The 15,562-nt window shown below is 40.8% G+C and overlaps 1 protein-coding gene across 8 annotated transcripts in view; it reads left to right on the forward strand.

The window, feature by feature from the left end:
- The window catches only part of CUX1 (cut like homeobox 1), a 266,716-nt gene that overhangs the window by 46,991 nt on the left and 204,163 nt on the right, over positions 1-15,562 (forward strand). For all 8 annotated transcript variants that reach the window (XM_081890139.1, XM_081890140.1, XM_081890141.1 and 5 more), the window contains exon 2: positions 12,086-12,196. In XM_081890139.1, the coding sequence (XP_081746265.1) occupies positions 12,086-12,196 (111 nt within the window). The remainder of the gene's footprint in view (positions 1-12,085; positions 12,197-15,562) is intronic.

The raw sequence follows: 15,562 nt of genomic DNA on the forward strand, positions 1-15,562 counted from the left end.
GGGATATCACCTAGTGCAGAAAAACAAATCGATGCTTCATTATCCGGAGAAAATGTTTTATTAACTTAAAATGAAGAGTTTTGTGGGAAACAATCTTATGGCATAAAATAAGAAGTGTGTGTTTGGAACTAGTGTGATTTGTAAATGACACAGTTACCTATTTCCTCTTTTGTACTAGCAAAAGTTAAAAAGTGTTGAACTTCTGAAATGGATAAGGCTCTACGGGTGGTGAAAAAGACAGCAAGCTCCCAGATGGAGAGAGGAGCCCAATTTAGCCAGAGTGTTGATGTCTTTGGCTTTCAGTTTGGATTGGATCTGGCAGTTGCAAAGATTGGTAGCATTATGGAAATGAGATATAGGTACTAAAAAGTGCATCTTGGACAGATAATTTCTATGCAGATAATTTGCCATAAAAATTTATATCACAGTTCTTAAAAACGTCAGAGGTTTACTCTGTCTGGGGAAAAGTGATTTATGTGGTATTAAAACACTTTTTACGTTCCAGTCCTTTAGATTTAATGTTTATTGCCTATAAAAATGAAATCTTCCCATGGATATTCAAAAGTTTTGGTGCTTGTGTGAGTTATATTCTCAACTTAGGAGCTTGAATTGCTGTGGAGAACACAGCAAATAAATGGCAGAATGTTGTTACCTTGGATTCTCCTGCCTAGAAAATCTTGACTTGAATGTTAAAACTGTTTGGCAGATAGACTATGGCTGACCTTGGGAGTGGGTGACGCAAAGTTAAAATGATCAGCATTTTCAGGAGATTGTGACATACGTACACATCACTTGTAAAGATAATTATTTCTAAGTATAATGCTAGTTGTCATGATGGTTGGTGGTGGCAGTGCCATGAGAAGCATACCGCATAAGTTTTTTTGGGGTGTGTGTGTGAGGGGGTTATATACATATCTATTTGCTCTGTATACAGACTCTATCCCCACCAAGACCTTGATGATTTCCTCTCACAACAGTACAGCTAGAACTGCAAAATAAGATTTTGTCCTTGCTACAAGAGCACTGTTTTGTTTTCCTCCCATAGGATTGAATGGCGACTTTTCCTTGAGTGGAGGAAATTCAAGTAGTACTTGGGGGCACTACTATAATGGAGCTAAATCTGCTTTCTGCCCTTGGTGTGATGGCAGTATTTCGAGTGAGGAGCATTGCAAGCCCTAAATAAGTGCTGTAAACTATCTTGATTGTGTCCCAGAGGGTAGGGTTTTTTTGTATTTAACAGGGCCCTTTAATGATCACACTCATGCTAGTCTGAATAGTCTCATCCTGAGGTATATCTTAGAAACTGATGCATGCATATGCCTAATGGTGCTTATAACTTGACTTTCATCATTTTTATTTCACAGATTGGCAAATGTGGGTTGTCTTTCTGTACATATGCCCATTCCCCTTTATACTTAGACTGGATAGGTGGCCTGCAGGAAACCTGACATGCTGCATTCAGAGCTGAGATTCTGAATCAGGTATGTTAGTTTTAAAAGAAGAGGGTTTATAAAGAGATGCCAAACCTTCCCTCTCCTATACAGACTTTTTAATCAGTGTTTGAAATTAGCCAGGTGCCAGGCACGTTTTGTGACTGGTTCAGGTCCAGTTGCAACCACGTGGAGATCTCTGGATGCTAGATTGGTGACTGTGGAAAGCAAAATATCACTTGGAGAAGGATCTGAAATATTTTCCTTGAAGCTTGAATTAGTTTTATTGTGGACTGTTTTATTTGATGCTGTTGATCTGACTTCGTTAATTTTGTTGAAGCTTTCCCACATTTTTTTATTCTGGGGAGAGGGTGAGCAATCTTGCTGCAAACATTGCTATGAAAACTTGATGGCATGGCTGCTTCCTGGGAGACCCGAAAGATGATGTGCAATATAAACTGATGTGTAAAGGAGGAGCTGGGAAATGAGAGCAGTTTTCAGTCTCTAAGAGACTGTGTACATGTGTGAGCGAAAACGAAGCATGAAAAGAATAGAAACAATTTGATTCTTCCTTTTAGCCTGGACCCAGAACAAAAGAAAAGCTTGGCAGAGTTCAGTGCAGATGGTTTGTAGGAGCAAGGCAAATGTGAGCTTGAATGAGCTTGATTTTGTGCCCTCTTTTGCATTACACAGAACTAGCATGGAGCATAACTTGATGTGTTTTAAAATGTGTCGCCTTGATTCATGATGAATGTTTTACGTTTAGGTTTTCTTCTTTGGCAAGACAAGGATCTCTTTAGTATGGGACTTATTCACACCTTTACTATATAAATACAGCCCATGCCTCTTCACATGATGTTCAGCTGGATTAAGAAATTGACATGTAGCTGTTATATTGGACAGGCTCAAAATCAATGAGAGATGGTATTTCCCCTTTTTTTCTAATGATAGACAGTATGTGTGTTTGTGGAAATGTGAAGAATGCTGAAATAAGCATTACTTGTGATATCCACATGCGCTTTCACACATCAGTCTTCCTTTGCTTCCGGTGGTACTCCTTATCTATTCCTCATCTTTCTTTTTCAAAAGGCTCTGAATTTGACAGACAAGCCTGACTCCTCCCAATTAATTTTTGACTTATAATTGTCAGCAGTGCAATTTGAAGTAAGCACATACACCCATACATTGTAGCCAGAAACATGTACTCAGAATTGACAAGAGTTTGGTTACTCCATTAAATATGCATTTATTGCCATATTTCATTTTGGGAGATACACCCTGCCATTCATTTCTAAACCCAATTCAAGCTTTAAATGTTCTGATTTTCAACTTGTTTTCCTCTCTTTGGCTCTGTGGTAGCCAGCTCCCAGTCACCTTGGGCCTGATACCCTTCGAGGGGAGGGTGTTCCTGGTTAACAGAGTGTTCCCCCCTGCTCAGCCATACCCTTCTTCCTTAAAGAATTTGCCACCACTGGATATAATTTCTCTGCAAGGCTGCTTCTTTATCAGTCAGCATAATAACCTTCCTAAAGGCTCCTGAAGGCTCCCAAGGTAGCATAGGTTTTGACTTCCAGGCTTGAGGATGTTGAAATAAGTTTTTGAAACAAGTTCTAAAGTTTACAAAGAGAAACTTATGCATAAGTTACAGAAAACCAGTATATTCTCCTTTGGATCAGAATGACAAAACAAAGTAAATTAAAATGCAATCCACTATCCCTGGGCTTCTGCAATCCCTAACTCACCAGGTTCTCAGAAGAATCATCTCTTGAGTAGCAACCTTTGCTTATCATGCTGAGCCCTACCCTGGACTGCTCACCTCCCGGCTGCCCATCTGTCTATATAACTTCCCTTTGTCCATCATATATTCTTCCCATAGGCTCCAAGATCAAGGAGGTTGGGAGCTTTTAATTTTCTTGCCCCCAGACAAGAGATGTGTCATTCCTAACATCCAGAATGAAGGGCCTTGATATTTGAGCCTCAGGGCAATTGCTAGGTTTCTCAGTTAACCTTGTAATCCCCAATGAACAAACGAGTTTGTTTGTTTTTTATTTACACACACACAGAGAGAGAGAGAGAGAGAGAGAGAGAGAGAGAGAGAGAGTGAGAGAGAGACTATACATCTCATCATATGCAGCAATCCGTACAAGTATCCCAGGGAGACAAAGTCCAATTTCTTTACAGGCCTACCAGTATTTTTCCTCATGGATCCTTTACTTGCATGGTTTTAATGTTAAAGTACTTAAATATATATATATATGAAACTAGTTGGGTTTTATTAATGCTGAAGGCAGCTTTGAAGACTCCAGGAAAAAAAAAGGTGGATATGAGTCTAACAAATAAAATATAAAGATTTCAGGAAAGCACATATTTAAAGTTGCAAAGTGTGCGCCACTACGGCTGCGATGAGCATCTTCAGCTTGGGGAACGGGCTCCCCATGCACATTCAGCAGACAAACTGCACTCTGAGGCTTAATGCTTGCCTTGGAGCCAGCAAGGGGTGCTCAGAAAGCTAGCCTGATGTGTGTGCTTTGGAAGAGGAAAAATCTCTCCCCTGTTTGGTTAGTGCCCCTAGTCAAGAATTCACAAACTGTACCAGGGTATGCTGATGTGATGTGAAAGAAGTATGTGTCACAAGAAATAAAAATTTAAATAGGGTCCTGTGGAACCCTCTGTACCCACCCACAGAGGAGGCTACCTTTCACATCTCTACACATCTCTACACTAATCAAGGCTTGGACCAAATATCCTTCCAGTCAGGTGATATTCCCTAGACAGTGTCTCACACACAGAAACATTGAGGATGAGCTCTTCTGTATGCAAGGATCTTTTCCTTTTATACACCGCAAACGAATCCGTTTGGGGAGGTCCTGTCCTAGCGAAGTGTTCTTCTGTTGAACAAGGCGTATTTAAAGCCACAGATCTGATCCTAGGAGCTAAATCTGATGCAAAAACCTATTAAAATAAAGATGTTGCTTAGCTCTGGCTGTGCAGAGTTGTTCACACAACCTTTAACCCAGAACCTAGAAGCATGTGTGAGTTTTTCGTGGCAAACTGACCCCTGGGAGTTGCAGCATTTTCTGAGAACATGACCCCACAGTGCCCTGAGGAGCTGCAGGGAAAAAGAGCCCTTTGTGGAAAGACGGCTTGCCCCTACTCCTCCTGCCACAGTCCAGCCCTCTGCATATGGTAGGTGACTGCATCTGGTAGGAAGAATTATTCCGCCAGGGAGGGGGAGGGATGAAGTCATCTGTTCCATCAGCTTGTAAAACCGAACTAATTAACAGACAATCAGCATTGATTGAGACAGCTGCATGCTCTGGGGAGCAATTGGAAACACACACACACCCCAGCTTTGCAAAGCCGTTGTTTTGCTGCTCTTAAGGCAAGGCACTGAATTTATGTCTTTGGGGTTGCTAGAGCTGGAACAAGAACAGGAAATTATTCCTGTCCTGAGAGTTCACACAATAAATGACAGATAGAAGCAATGTAAACAGGTGCTGGAATGCCCCCCAGAGTGCTAAGATGTCAGTGTGGGTTGTCCTTTAATGATGGTAACGTAGTTGGTCCCATCTGAATAAATTACTGGATTTTGTCAATGGACATATCAACAATTTTTTAGGTAGCAATTTCAGTATGTAAAAGTGTCCCGTTTCTTGCCAATTCCCTCCACAGGTTGCTGTTATAACCTCTTGTTTTCAGATGAGGAATACATTTTGAGAGACTTTTGACAAAAGCATCAAGTTGAATTAAACAGATTTGGGCCATTTGGCCATTTACTTCAGTGTTGCGTACTGTTCAACATCAGTCTTTGGGGCAGAGAGAAAGGTCTTTCTCAGCTCTGCTAATTGAGATCATGGCCACCCAATATGCTAATATGATGTAATGCTCATTGGACCGGCGGGGACCCTGATTCAAACTCTCTTGGCCATGCAGCTCGCTAGGTGGTTTTGAGCTAGTTTCTCTCTCAACCTAGTTTGTGTTATAGGGTTGTTTTAAAGAGAAAGTGAGGAGTGGAATTGCATACACTGCCTTTAGCTCCTTGGGGGAAAGCTGAGATATAAATGTGATAAATAAATATGATTTAGGCATATAACCCATCAAGAGCCGTGCAAATATTTTGACAAAAATAATGTTGCAGGGGAGGGACAGGCCCTGACATCTTCAGGTTGGATTGAGAAACACCCTTGTCTTGAAACACTGTTTGTCAGTGACCACCAGATGCTTTTGGAATACCACTTCCACCTGTTCTTCCAGCATGACCAGTGATCAGGAATGATGGGAGCTGTAGTCCAAAACATCTGGAGGGCACCAGGTTGGTAAATGCTGCTACATTTTTCTGCCTCTGGTGGAAGAGTGGAATAAAAATGCAACAAGCTGTAAAAGGATAGCCCCTGATTCTTGTGTTTGCGCACAAGCGTAGCCTTAGCAAGTTCTCTCCCTGCCTCCGTTTGCCATCAGAGCCAACCCTTCCAAAGTTAAAAATAAAAACTCGATGTGTGGATATGACAACCTCCAGGATGACAGACAGGGTGAGGTAGCTGGGGGGTTTCCTTGCCTTTTGTAATGGCAAATGAAATCTTAAAAAGCTTAAAAGATTTAAGTCTAATTTTAGTATGATTCCAGTAGAAATAGATATGTCTCATTAATCATATTTATGTTTTTGCTCGGTATTAATGCTCCTGCTGCAAACATTAAATTAACCTTATGTAGTTGTTTGGTGCACTGTTTAAAAAGATGAAACTAATGAAATCTGTACTTGTAGAAGTCTTGGGAGCAGCTGCTTGGCAGCTGTGCGCTTTAGTAGTATCTCTCTGAAGCTCCTGCTTCTGGATCTTTTAAAAATTTCTTCCATTTTGTGGTGGCAGAGGCATTAGATCTAGACAGAATGTGACCATCATCTCAGATAAGTACAAAAAAAGTATTGGCCAGGAAAGAAGTCTGCAGCTTAGTAATAGTAGTAGGCAGTCCCCAGTATCCTGTATACATAAATATCCTGCCTTTTTATAATCATGAAACTCAACAGTTACCTGACAGGTACTGTGTAGAGGTTGTGGTTTCAGGTGCCTTTAAACCAAGGGTGAGGAACCTGTGGCTCTCCAGATGTTGCTGGACTAAGCCCCCATAAGCTCTGACATTTATTATTATTATTATTATTATTATTAGTAGTAGTAGTAGTAGTAGTAGTAGTAGTCCATCTGACTGGGTTGCCCCAGCCACTTTGGTCAGCTTCCAGCAGATTATAAAACACAACAGAACATAAAACATTAAAAACTTCCCTATATGGGGCTGCCTTATATTTTTAGGGGAGAAAAAAGTCTCAAGGGAGGGAGGTGAACCTCAAGTGATTTGAGGTTTGTGTATTCAGGTAGGCTTCAGATGATCTTACAGTGATCATAACGTTTGGGCAGGTTTGCGTGGGAGAATGTGATTCTTTGAATGCCTGGGTCCAAGCCAAAGTCAGGGTAATTGAGGAGCAAAAGTCTTACCTTCATCTCCTCAGAGTCTTGGCAGACAAACTCATTTGGGGAGATACTTCTATGCAAGCCCCACTGCAGTGATTCTAAACCATGCAGAATTGTGCTTAAATGCCCTTTCTGGTGAACATTTCCCCAAATGCCACAAGTGCAGGAAAATCTTAGTGGCTATATCTTAGCTTCAGCCAAGAAAGTAGATCCTTTCTTCACTTTGATGTTAATGCTTGATAGACATGAATAATCAGATACTTTGATTTGCTGATCTGTCTGTCTCCACCTTTACTGTCCTGAAAAGCCACTGTCTAGGCAAGCTGCTTGATCTTGCCTCATATAGATCACCTCTGACTGTTGCTCATGTTTCTGATTTCCTGTGTGAGTCTTGATGTTAGTGGTGGATATTTTCAACAACTGGCTCAAGGTATCTTGGGCAGCTAACAGGGATCAAGGTTGTGCCTGCCCCCCTTCTAGACCCACTTGATAGAAATGTGCTGTTCTCAAATGTTTCATAGGTCCCACGTACATAACATACCCTTTAGAAATTTGCAGTTTGTCTTGTTTTATTTCAGTGTGTTTGTTATCTCTTTCTGCCTTTTTGTTTGAAAATAATTATTGCCTTGCACATATACTAGTTTTCTTCCTGATTAACCCTTCTTTTGGGGGGGTATATTTTGAGCTCTTGCTTTTTAAACAGATTGCTAATATTCTTTTAAGGGCCTTCTGCTTAGCTGTTAGACACGTTTGTTTCTGTTATGTGTATGTGTACACACACACACACACACACACACACACTCTTTTTGGGCTCTTTACTCTGAAATGCATCCAAGGCTGGTTTGTCCAACTGTTAAGGATTTCCTTCTTTTTTATAGTGTTTCCCCATATGTTACAGAATTTCATCAAAGTCTGTTGACATTCTGCCTTACTTCCCCCTATATTCAGCACTGCAAACCAGGAAGCCAACCACACTGAGCCTAATAGGGTTTACTCTCAAGTAACTGTATTCAGAAATGGAGCCTTAGGCTGTCAAAATAAAATGAATTTAAAAGGTGGGCACATCTTCTTTTATGGTGAGAGGAATATTTTAAATTTGAATCTCTGTAATCCTGGGACGGAAAGTATGTTATCCCCTGAGGCACCTTGTTATACAGCTGGCAGGATTTTGATAGATTCCAGGGCCTCTCTTTCTTTTCTTTTTTTTTCGTTGCTCCAGCACTCGTGTGGTGATAAAAAAAGCTAAATATTGGAAAAACTAGAAAATGTATGAAATATATCAATCGCATTGCATTATTGGGAGGATTTGAATCAAGTTGTTCTAATCAGGAATGAGATTATAGAACACAAGATAAACATCCACTGACCTTTGTTTGGCATCTGTGTGGTTCATAAATTGATAAAGAAATCATGCTAATTACATGCAGCTAAAGTAGGATACTGTCACTTGGAGTATGTCTTACATGTGCCCCCTTGTTTCTGGATGAGCAGCCCATGTGTGCTAGTTTCCCTTGAGTGGGTTTGAATCAGATCAAGGGAAGTAATAGCATCACTCTATTCTGTGTCCAGTTTGGGTGCCACAATTTAAGAAGGGCGTTGATAAGCTGGAACATGTGCAGAGGAGGGCGATCAAGATACTTAAGGGTCTGGAAACCAAGACTTCTTAGGAGCAGTTGAAGGAGCTGGGTATGTTTAGCTTGGAAAAGAGGAGACTGAGAGGAGATATGATAGCCATCTTCAAACATCTCAAGGGCTGTCACATGGAAGAGGGAGCAAGCTTGTTTTCTCCTGCTCTAGAGGGTAGAACTTGAACCAGTGGATTTAAGTTACAAGGAAGGAGATTTTATTAAACGTCAAGAACTTTCTGACAGTAAGAGCTGTTTGGCAGTGGAACAGACTCCCTCGGATGGCGGCAGACCCTCCTTTACCAGAGGTTTTTAAGTAGATGTTAGATGGCCATCCGAGGGCAAGAGCTGTTCAACACTGAAATGGACTTTCTTGGGAGATTGTGGACTCCCCGTCATTGGAGGTTTTTAATCAGAGGTTGGATGGTCATCTGTCATGGGTGCTTTAGTTGAGATTCCTGCTTTGCAGTGGTTGGACTCATGACCCTTGGGGCTCCCTTCCAACTCTGTGATTCTGTGAATGTCTGGGAGCCATGTGGTTCCTATGTTGTAAACATTTATCTTGTGCACACATAGCTGTGTCAGGAGGCAGTTAAGTGTAGGTTCTGACCACATAGCTAAGCCCAACATTATGACATCACCACTTCTCTTGGTTTCCAAGAGGATTCAGAGGGGTGAGAAGATTGTTAAAACCACAAGAATCCTGATTGACTGAGTGAATTCTCTGTGTTTGATGGAGCCAGTGGCATTGATATTTCCCCCCCTGTAACCCTCCAAAACTTAAGAATGCCATTCATATGTCAGTTTCTCTTAGAGCAACTATATCCATTGAATTGGAACCAGATACAAGTGCTCCAAGTGTCCAGAAAATGTTATGTTGGTCTGTCTCTGCTATTTTAAACACTCAACTCCCCACCCTCGCCGATTGTTTTTTATTCCAAGTGATAGTGATGTTATTTGTTGAGTTATTACGTAACCAAAATCTGTGCAGTAGGCATGGGGGCAAGCTAATAATAATAATAATAATAATAATAATAATAATAATAATAATAATAATAATAATTTATTTATACCCCACCCATCTGGCTGGGTTTCCCCAGCTACTCTGGGTGGCTTCCAACAAAATATTAAAACACAATAGTCTATTAAACATTAAAAGCTCCCCTAAACAGGGCTGCCTTCAGATACACCCAAGATTTTCAAAAGTACAGAAACCCTTTAGGAACAAGCCCAAAATGACTCCAAAAATATATTATCAATCTGGTCACAGAATGCTACTTGCATCATTTTCATTTCAGAAAATTGTAGCAATGTGGACGATGTATGTGTAACTGAGAGACAAATTTCTAAGCAGCATTTAAGAGACTGGCAGTGGGATGTGGGCTCATATGTGCCTTCTCTGAAGCAACCCCCCCCCCCAAAAAAAACCTTGAATGTGGTTAATGAGCACATCAGCTATGGCTACAGACAACCAGGTTCCTTGCGTAACCAGGTCTATTAATAAGGTTTTGAAGTTGGTTCAGGACGCTGGGCATGCATAATGTTATTGAAGATGTATCCCACAGCTACTTAATGACTGCAGGGGGTTGGGGTGCAGATTTGCTCTGGGAAAGGGAAGAAAGTACACAATCCCATATAAATTATGTCTGCTTCAGCCAGCAGGTGAAGAGGAGGAGGGATTGCCAAAGAGTGTCTGAACTTGTGGTTAAGGTCAGCTGTCAGAGACATGCCTTCTCCTTCTCAGGCATTCCCACTCTCCTTGACTGAAAAGGGGAAAGCTTTGAAGGCGCCACTCCGCCGCACACAACATTTTGTTGCGAGGGAAGGGGCTCTCTTTCGTTCTGACTCACTAGTGAGCTGTTTTTCTCACTTCTCATGAACATCAGATTTGGAATGAAAGGAAATCGATTAAAGGTAAAGACAAATCTAGAGGCAAATCCTCCCACAAGGTACATAACACAACTTCTATTGACTTCATGGGAATGTGGTGCATATACTTGAATTTAGTGCTTAAATAAAATGGACAGAGATATGGGGGAAACAAGGTAGTGCGACGCAGCAATGGATCTCAGCACAGCTGGGGCATTTCTGCCAATACACATCCCCTGCTATTTAGAGTGTGCAAAAAGTAAGGGAATCTCTGGTAGACGTGGAAGATACGGTGAGGTGACTGGTGCATAGCAACATTGCAGAGTGACGCCGTTCCTGGACTCGTTTTTGTCGTGCATAAAACCAGCAAACATGGAACAAGGCAGTGGGTGAATTAATCAGAGAATTTGATCAGCTGCCATCCATTGATCTTACGGCCAAGCACTTTTAAATTAAGCAAGTTGCAAAATCGTCTTTTCCTTGGCAAGCTGCTGTCTGGTTTTGTGATCTGGAGTTCATGAGCTGGCTTGGTGGTGGTGCTTTCAAGAATCTTAAGTCTTTGCTAGTCTTGCTTGCTGGGAGAAACGCCACAAGGCAGAATACATTGTGCTGGGCTAGATACAACCAACTTTGTGTTCAGCATGTATTCATGGGATGTATGACGTATTCTAAAAAGAAAGGTGCTGGGGCTGAAACTCCCTAGAAACTGGAGTCTATGGCTCAAAATTTTTCTCCGCCCTCCACTCCTCAGTCATGGATCCTCAGACATCACTTCCTTGTTAACAAGCTTTACTAGTGATATAAAAGCCATAGCAGTTAAATTTTGATATGTGATTTTTGGCCAGCCGTGGCTTGGAAAAGGAGCTAGCTTTTCAGATTAAGCACTGAAATTGGTTTTGTTGTGAAAAGCTGTATCGATGTAGGTACTTAAGAGGACAGGACGTAGGTACTTAAGAGGACAGGATGTTGTTGTTGTTGTTGTTACTAGGTGTGTCCAGCTTGTTTTCTACACTCTTGTAGTAGAGATATTATAAGGACCAGAAGATAGGCCTTCTCTACTCCATTGTACACCAGCCTGTTGCTCTCTTGATGTTTTGGAATACAACTCCCATCAGCTTTAGGATATCAGGCTGGCAAAGGCTGGGCCTAATGGAATTGCCCCTGTTGTGGGTTTGGTTGAATTAGTTCATAAGAAAGGGAAAGCAACTCTGTGTCTGCTTGATTAGCTGAAAGGGAAGAAATTGGCCAAAAGGGTCAAGTTCAGCAGAACAAGTTCCTACACAAATAAAATCCACATTTACTGTGTCTTGTCTCTAGAACCTGAAAACCCTGAAAGGTCAATGAATGTATTAGTTGTGATATTCAGTAGTTATTCATAATGTCAAAAGTCATGCCAAAAAGGTAGATCCAATGCAATACTAGTGGAGGCATGCAGCCTTAAATTATCTTGCCTTACCCAAGGAAATAGGGGAATGTCATTTATGCAAGTTTGTATTGACCTGCGACTTCATGGAGAGGCTTGTAATAACTTTGCATGAGAGGTGGCAAGGAAAGAATGGTTCAGTTAAGGGATTTAAAACAATGAGGTCTATTTACTTTCACCACCTGAATTTTCAAATTTTATCTTTTTTGGGGGGCAGGGGGCGAGAGAATCTGGGCATGGTTAAAATTATGGCCCCTCTTTCTTTTTCATTGATAGAGGGAGCTTGATGCCACAGCGACAGTGTTGGCAAACCGCCAAGATGAAAGTGAACAATCAAGAAAGAAGCTTATTGAACAAAGCCGTGAGTTCAAGAAAAACACTCCAGAGGTAAGCTGTGATGTTAGTTCTGCAAATCTCTACTTCCCAGAATATTAACAGACCCACAATTCCCCCCCCCCCATTGAAACAAAGTTGTGTGTCTTGAACTTGCAGATTATTCATTGGAACTCATATTTTAAGCTTGGGGTATATATAACTTTGTGTGTGTGTGTGTGTGTGTGTGTGTTTCTGACTTGACTAGAATCAGTCTAAACTATAACACTGCATTTATTCACATTGTGGAATCAGCACGCATATGAGAGAGAGAAAAATTACTGCTTTTATGTTCCTGTAGAAAACATCCATAAAATTAATTAATAAATATAATGCCACTCAAACTGAGCAGATTCAAAATTGTAATGGCATTTTTGTTGTACCTAGGAAAATAATAATATATTAATAGACAGCTCTTTGGGCATGTTAAAAGTAGCTTTTCTGTTATACGCATAATATTTAATGCTAGGGACATGTTTGCTATAGAGTTGTATCTAAAAGCATATATTTATTAAAGCTTTGACTTGGTTTGAAAGTATAATTTAAAGTACAATAAGTGTACTTTACACACACACACACACCCCTCACCGCAACATAATTTCAGTTGACATGCCTTTGGCTATTGGAAAAAGCTCTGATATATTTATACAGCATATAAAATTAACATGGCATTTTCAAAGTTGCACTTACTAAATAATAGGTTAAATAAACATGCTAAAACAGATCTCAATCAATTTAGGATGTCAGAAAAATTCAAATAAATCTTGTCCAGAAAATTCACACCAATGAAATCACACAGAGTTGGCAGGGGGCATTGCCCCACTCCACCCCCACCCCCCTTTTGGCCATATTTACCTTGCTTTCTGCATCCATTTGAAGTTAACTATTTCATCATTGACTGCTGTTAAGAATCCATTAAGGCAGTGCTAAATGCTCCGGGGATGTTTTCACTCCATGAATGTACGTAATGATTATGTGCTATGTGGGTTAACAAACCATAGTGAATTCATCTCTCAGCTGCAGCATTTCATAAAGTGAATTTTACCAAAGTGATTTTTACTAAGGTCCTGTGACCAATTGAAAATGTGGGCTATCTATGGCACGGTAAAAGTAGCTCCTCGTGTTAGCTTTATTGCATCAGGTAAGATTACAATCTTTTCTGTATGGGCAGAAGGCACATTTGAAAGGTTCTTCCGTGTAGTGGTGTTGAGATTGCAAAGATCAACAAGTATAGAATGGGAAGTGTTTTGCTATCTTGGTTGAGTAAATGTGTTGTGCAAGCATGAGCATAGCCCACCGTTTTTCATTTTGGTACCTTTCAGAAAGTAGCCGAGCTACAGCTAAGTGGAAGAGCATGTATTTTGCACATTGAAGGTCCTTGGTTCACTTTCCTGCATTTGTACTTCAACAAAACTTGTGTGGTGGGATGGAGATATCCCTGTCTTGAATCCCTGGATAGCTGCTGCTAGTGAGGGTTGTTAATACCAGACTAGACAGACAAGTGTAAAGAATTCATGTGTTCCAAAGTCTGTTTGCCTAGCAAAGTGCTTGATTTTCAAGATGTAAGTTCTGAAATTCCTTGACTTTTAAAAATGCTACTTTCTGGCTGCTGTTCTGAGTTGTGAGATGGACCACTTGATTTAACTGAGAGAATTGTAGAAGACAGCTTTGGTGATGAAGAGAAGAGTAAGGCACTTTTAATACTGGGAGTGGGGGGGGGGGAATACTAAAATAAAAGAGTCTCTAATAGTGGCTAATTTGTGGCTTTCAAGATATTGTCAGACTACAGCTTCTATCGTCTCTGACCTTTGGCTGTACTGATTGTGACTGATGAGAGTTAGAGACCCAACAGCACTCAAAGGACTACAGACCCACCCCCCACCCCTCGCTGCCCTAACACAATAGCAAAAACCAAACCAACTGTTTTGATACCATAATTCACAGCTAGTGAATTTGCGGTGAACTTTCACAATAATGACAGAGACAATGTCATCTAGACAAAGTTGGATGCAATAAGGTAGAAGAAAGTATTTATATTTATCCTATACTTTTTGAGTGTTTGCGTTACACAGATCTGTTGTTTGGAACATGAACAAATATTGATTTGTGTAGCCGAAGCTATTACAAAAACACAAACTATGTAAAGAGATTGCATGTAATGTGCCCACATGAGATTAAACAAAAAAACCTTTGTATATTGCAGCTTCCGTCTGTTGTTCCTTAAATGAGCCTGCTGCATGTTAGGATTCAGAAGGCCCAAAATAATAAAGTTGCACACATTTTGTGTTGTTGTTTTGGTGTGGAGTTGTTTGCAAATAATGTAATGGAGAACCTATTTGCTCTCTCTGCAAAGGGGTTTCACCCTTTTGACTTAACGAGTTTTGTTATTAATCTATATACCGTATTATACACACTTCTTTTAAGAGCTAAACATTGAAGTGGGGTCAATTAAAGAATCCGAAGAGACCTGTCTCAGCTGCAGCATGCTTGATAATGTAGTTAACTTCATGCAAAGACTGAAGACGCAACTCAGGCAGTAAGAACCGACAGGGCCATCTTGTGCTCTCTCAGGTGATTACAGGCACCAGTGGGTAGCAGCTCTGATTGCCACAGCCAGGGAAGGTATCAGAAGAACTGCTTAGGCCAACAGAAGCATTCACAAGGCCTGACACTTTGCTGTTGTCAAAACGGATGGCATTGCGAACGTTGGGTGTTCCAAACTAAACTTGAGTTCCTTGTCAAACCGAACTCATACATTCAGTGAACCACTGAGATGAATTATATTTCTAATATTTTTATCCTGTTCCTTTATGGAACCAATTTCAACATAGTTAATGCATTTACAACGTAATTCTGTGCATGCTTTCTCAGAAGAAAGCCTACTGTGTTCAATGGAGTTTCCTCCTTTGTAAGAAACGTTACCACTGAGTTATGCCTCTTCCTCAAAGTAGATTATCTTAACTGCTGTATATAATATTTCTATGAACTATTCCCTAAAAAGATTTCTCTTTGCCTTTTACTCCAGCACACAAGAGTCAGCATATACTAGTAGGGCTTTAAAGCATGTATCTAAAGTGAAATAAAGGAAAATTATGACATTAATTTTTTTAAATGGGCAGACTATGTTTAGGTTCTAGGGACGCGGGTGGCACTGTGGTCTAAACCACTGAGCCTAGGACTTGCCGACTGGAAGGTCGGCAGTTTGAATCCCCACGATGGGGTGAGCTTCCTTTGCTCAGTCCCAGCTCCTGCCAACCTAGCAGTTCAAAAGCACGTCAAAGTGCAAGTAGATAAATAGGTACCACTCTGGCAGGAAGGTAAACGGTGTTTCCATGTCCGGCTCTGGTTCACCAGAAGCGCCTTAGTCATGCTGGCCACATG

Source organism: Podarcis melisellensis (genome assembly GCF_964234715.1).
Source record: "Podarcis melisellensis genome assembly, chromosome: 15".
Classification (NCBI taxonomy): domain Eukaryota; kingdom Metazoa; phylum Chordata; class Lepidosauria; order Squamata; family Lacertidae; genus Podarcis; species Podarcis melisellensis.